This window comes from Austrofundulus limnaeus, unplaced genomic scaffold, assembly GCF_001266775.1.
Source record: "Austrofundulus limnaeus strain Quisiro unplaced genomic scaffold, Austrofundulus_limnaeus-1.0 Scaffold701, whole genome shotgun sequence".
NCBI lineage: Eukaryota > Metazoa > Chordata > Actinopteri > Cyprinodontiformes > Rivulidae > Austrofundulus > Austrofundulus limnaeus.
In genome coordinates this window covers 80027-85880 of record NW_013953103.1, presented here as the reverse complement: position 1 = coordinate 85880, position 5854 = coordinate 80027, and the positions used below count along the sequence as shown (strand labels likewise).

The window sequence follows — 5854 nt, the reverse complement described above, 5'->3', positions numbered from 1 at the left end:
TTTTCACAACAACTGAAGGTTACTACCGTAGTTACTTGTTTATGGTATAGAATTGAAATATGTGCCTGGAAAATACGCAATACCCCCCTTTTTAGTCATTTATATCCAGGGTCTTATTCTTTCATGGTTCATGCAATTGAAAGGCACATATTTTATCTGATTTAACTTAATAGTTTTGCTAATTTTTTACATTTCTCTATGTATTCTAGCTATTTATCTCAGGTATAAAATGGGTATTTTATTTCTAAGCATTTGAAATTTGAAACTTTGTGAAACTGTGTTTTGCAGTGTTTGTGATAAAACCATTAAATCTAGATTTTATTTGGCCACCAGATGTCACTATGGTAGTGGTGTGGTGAGTTCCACAAGATCAAATCCTTTTCTGGAACAATTGTTTCAAATTCTTTGATTGGTCAGTGGTTCCATTTCTGCCATCACCACCGTGTTTACTGTTTCCTGTTTACCACATCAGCTGTTTGTTTATTGAAGTTTGAATTTATATCCTGTTTCTAACGTCATGGTCAGCACTTTTGTCCTCAGACAACCACATTCAGGACACATACAGAACATCAATAAAGTCGAACCAACTGCAATGCAAAGAACCCAAACTGAAATAAAATGTGAGCAAACAGGATGAGTCTAAGTGATCTGAGAAGCTTTTTTTTTGGCAACTCCAGGCCCACGGGCCAAATCTGGTCTTCATTAACATTTTATCTGGCTCCAAAAGTAAGACGTTAAATTAGTTTCATTGGTTCGCTATTATTGTATTTAGTGCAATTTTGTCATAACGGATGGCTTATTTTCAAGCCAAGAAAATTCGTAAAAATTTTTCATTAATAATCTTTGAATTTGGTTCGGACAAAGCAACAGAGAATCAGCTTTAATTCTCTTTTTCTGTATTGCACTTTTCTGTATTTTGTATTTTTAAAGTCACGTAATTGGCTGTTTGGTAACAGTTTTCTTTTCTTAACTGATTTGCTGGACTGTGATAAAATGCATGTAAGAAATTGATAATGTAAGGTGTTGTAAATTCCCTAGTATTTCTGAATTGTTTTGTTCACAAACTAATCAGGCATCTTGTTAGACAGCTAAGGGGTCCTTGGGGAAATAGAGCTGATCACGGCAGCTCTTGTTCTTTTATCAGTCATGCTTGTCTGCGTTTGTGACAAAGGTGAGTTCAATGAGCCGTTAATGATTTCTAATTATTTCTTTTTATACGCAAATGAAGTTGGGGCTGTGAATTAGAGACAGTTTTTTTGAATGAAGAAGCTTCCATTCACCTTTTCTGATGCGATACTTAAAAATGCGCATTAAAAACCTTGATGGAAACACGGTTTATGAGACAGTCCAAGAAGTGTTTATTTCATGTTTAAGGTTCTGCCTTATTGTAATTTTAAGTGTAAGCTAAGCTACATATTAGCATGTTCTGATTTTGCCTTCTTCTTTTATTTCAGATACCAGACAGACAGTAAATATCAGTTGTGAAGAATAGGCAGCTCATAAATGGAAACTCCATGCTGTAACAAACTGGAGAGTTAATTAAAATAAACTAAAAAAAAAACTGTCTCATTTTGTCCAGCCTCGCTCACTTATCTACGGAGGCCACGAGGGGACATAGGGGATTTTTTTTCTTTTGCGTTCCCTCGCAATACTTTTGCGTTACCTCGCAAAAGTATGATTTGTATATGAACTGAATTAAATCAGACTTTTATTTTGAAATATCCGGTTACCAAAACAGGATGTGTCGCCACAAGTTAGTGAAATTGACATTTATATTGTGTGGCTGCACTGTGTTAAAATATCAACATATGACATACTTCCATGYGTGGCTGTGTGATATATTCATTCTGAAGCTGAGTTAAAGCAGTAGGCTAACCCGCTAATGGTGAACATGTGAGTTTATTAATAAACCAGCAGCACAACAGTGTTTAACGACTTTTGCGAGGGAACGCAAAAAGAAAAAAATCCCCCATGTCCCCTCGCGGGCTCCGTATTTATCGGAGTGTCTGTGTGGATGAAGTGTTCCAGCTAATCTCCTCATGAAAAAACAACATACAGTCCTAATGATCTAAAACATAAGGCATTAGCAATGAATGAAAACATTTTAACACACATACAGCGGGTAAAATAAGTATTGAACACGCCACCATTTTTCTCAGTAAATATATTACTAGAGGTGCTAATGACATGAAATTTTCACCAGATGTCGGTAACAACCCAAGTGATCCATACATACAAAGAAATCAAACCATAAATGTCCAGAAATGAGGTTATTTGTAATAATGCGGAATGGCACAGGGAAAAAGTATTGAACACATGAAGAAAGGGAGGTGTAAAAAGGCATGGAAAGCCAAGACACCAGCTGAACTCTCTCAGTAATTAGAAAGCAAGCCTGCCCCTTGTCAGTGCAAGTTAATATCAGCTGGTTCAGTCCCAAATGATGGCCAGGTATCACACAAGAACCATCTGATGATGGGTAAAAGTAAAGAGCTCTCTCAAGACCTTCACAACCTTATTGTTGCAAAGCATAATGATGGCATCGGTTACAGAAGAATGTCTAAACTTCTGAAGGTTCCAGTGAGCACTGTTGGGGCCATAATTCAGAAGTGGAAAGAACATTATTTCACCATAAACCGACCACGACCAGGTGCTCCTCACAAGATTTCTGACAGAGGACTGAAAAGAATCATCAGAAGAGTTGTCCAAGAGCCAAGGACCACTTGTGGAGAGCTTCAGAAAGACCTGGAATTAGCAGGTACGATTGTTTCAAAGAAAACAATAAGTAATGCACTGAACCACCATGGCCTGTATGCACGCTCACCACGCAAGACTCCACTGCTGAAGAAACAGCATGTTGAAGCTCCTTTAAAGTTTGCTGCACAACATTTAAACAAGCCTGTGTAATACTGGGAGAATATAGTCTGGTCAGATGAGACCAACATTGAACTGTTTGGATGCCAGAATACACATCATGTTTGGAGGTCAAATGGCACTGCACATCAGCCCAAAAACACCATACCAACAGTGAAGTTTGGAGGTGGGAACATCATGGTGTGGGGCTGTTTTTCAGCATATGTTACTGGCAAACTTCAAATAATTGAAGGAAGGATGAGTGGAAAAATGTACAGAGACATTCTTGATAAAAATCTGCTTCCATCTACCAGGATGATGAAGATGAAACGTGGCTGGACATTTCAGCAAGACAATGAGCCCAAACACAAAGCCAAGGAAACTCTCAGTTGGTTTCAGAGAAAGAAACTAAAGCTGCTGGAATGGCCCAGCCAATCACCTGACCTGAATCCAACAGAAAATCTATGGAAAGAACTAAAGATCAGAGTTCATAGAAGAGGTCCACGAAACCTTCAAGATTTGAAGACTGTCTGTGTGGAAGAATGGGCCAAAATCACACCTGAGCAATGCATGCCACTAGTTTCTCCATACAGGAGGCGTCTTGAAGCTGTCATTGACAACAAAGGCTTTTGTACAAAGTATTAGATAAATTTCAGTAAGTGTGTTCAATACTTTTCCCTGTGCCATTCCACATTATTACAAATAACTTCATTTCTGGACATTTATGGTTTGATTTCTTTGTATGTATGGATCATTTGGGTTGTTACCAACATCTGGTGAAAATTTCATATCATTAGCACCTCTAGTAATATATTTACTGAGAAAAATGGTGACGTGTTCAATACTTATTTTACCCGCCGTACATCTCAATGGATCACTGGTTGAAGGAAAGAAACATGTCCAACATAAAGGGTAGTTGCCCTCGAGGACCACAACACTGATGTAGAGAATCTCTTAGGATTCATTCACACCAGCCACATTTCGTCCACTTTAATCAAACTCTAGTTTGTTTCCCTAGAAAGTCCATTTTGTTTGGGGAGGTGTGAATGTGTAATCAAACTCTGATTAGAACCAAAAAAGCGAACTCTGGTCCAGCTGAAAACTTAGGTCTCAGTTCAGTTGAAGCGAACTCTGATTCGATTGCATGTATGAACGCAAAGCTGACTATAACCCAACAGTAGTAAAGTTACTCATCTCTTGTAAATACCTTACTCGAGGTCTGTATAAGGTGGCGCATTTGCCAAAAATTAAAAAATAAATCCTAAAACCACTAAAATCTGATGTCACTCCATGTTTGTTTACATTTTGTGAGGAAGGAAGTTGTGCTCAGTGTTTTCCTCTTAAGTTTTTGTGTGGATTCCTTCAGTGTTTCTTGGTGCAGCGCCCCCACAGGTGAGGGGGAGAACAGGTTGTTCACAGGGTTTAGTTTGTTTGACAAAGTGCAGTGTGAATGTGAACCGCACCAACTGAAAATGTGAACAAATCCTGCAGTTTTGGTCCCCAGTCGAACACAGTCAGCTGTGAATACAACCTTAAAGTCTCCTAGAGAAGCTCCCATGGATCTATGGTTTAACTGGTTCTACTCACATCAAAAAAGGTGGCGGCATGCTCCAGTATGAGCTGACTGGAGTCTGGTTTGTTCTTGCAATAGTCCACATAAATGTGGAACTTATCAGCCTGAAGAAAAATAAAAACACAGAATAGGAGGATGATTCAAGAACTCAACCCAGTTTTGATTAAGTTTAAAAAAACTGCAGTAAAAATCGGACATAAAATGTCTGATTCTCACCCAAGTGACAAAGCAGTGGCCCACATCCTCTGGAAGCTGCTCGTAGTTCACCAGCTCCTTCAGAAAAATACTGTAGGGAAAAACAGAAAGAAAAAAACATTTCTTCCTTTACAACAATAAAATCTGCTTGAACCTTAAAACAAACCTGACATTATGTTGAGCTAAAAATGCTGTATCTGAGCTCAGACGTCTCAAAGACAAATGGAGGCCATAAAATGGGACCATGTATTGAGGAAACAGCACATAAGCTTCCAGAAGTTGTTCAAAGAGATCAGAATCAAAAGAGATCCTCGGAGGAACTTGAATGGTTTTCACAGAACTGTCTGTGAAGCTAAACCTCAGAGGCACAGAATACTTTAAAGGAAAGAAAATATCTGAGCTCCTTTATGACAAACATTAGAAAGACAAACACAAAAATCTTTTTTTAAGCAGAAAACCCTGCAAAAGCATGTCCAGGGTGCACATAAAATGTTTGGTCTGGTTCTCAGGGGAGAACCTAGGGTTGTTGCTTGGTGCTCACTCATATTTTCCTTCACTCATTTAACACATTTATCTAGAGGGGCGTCAGGTCATCTAACGTCCCCCTGTTCTGTTTTATGACTCCTATCAGCTGCAACGTCTCAGGACATCATGTTAAATCAGTCCAACAAGTTTTTATTTTATTCTTTTACTCTGCATACATTTTGTAAACTACCTGAGTGGCCGAGGGGCTGGGTGTATGTCATTTAAACATCACAAACTGAACATTTCTTGGTTAAATGTCTTTTAGACTAACATGTCCTTCAGATGAGCAACTCCTGTTTGGTCTTCACTTTGGCCTTGGTTAAACCAGATTTCCACACTCTCCAGTCCAACCAGCAAATATCTGTCTTTTGAACAGAGCAAAATAACTTAAAACATTCAAATGTTTTATTTGTTAGACTGATTTATTTTTAAAAGACTATTTTATTCAAAAATATTATATTATTTAGATGGTTCAGCTCATGTAATTATTTATTCTTCATATTTGATCGTTTAATAAATTACATTTATCCCAGAGCAGCCGTGTTACAGTATGGTCCTAAATATAAACAAGTTTAGCAAATCAAGAACCTTGTTTTTTGATAAAATTGTGAATGAAATTTGGAGATCTTGATGATAAATTAAAATAAGATTTAAATCTCATTCACTTAGAGAACATGACGAGCTGTTTTAAACTTTTTAAAATATATATAA

General features: G+C 37.7%; 1 protein-coding gene across 1 annotated transcript in view; it reads right to left on the bottom strand.

Moving 5' to 3' along the window:
• kalrna (kalirin RhoGEF kinase a) overlaps positions 1–5854 on the bottom strand; it is a gene marked incomplete at its 5' end in the record, with an annotated part of 224213 nt that overhangs the window by 157840 nt on the left and 60519 nt on the right. The window contains 2 exon segments of the mRNA XM_014027944.1: positions 4438–4527; positions 4640–4709. Coding sequence (XP_013883398.1) covers positions 4438–4527; positions 4640–4709 — 160 coding nt within the window.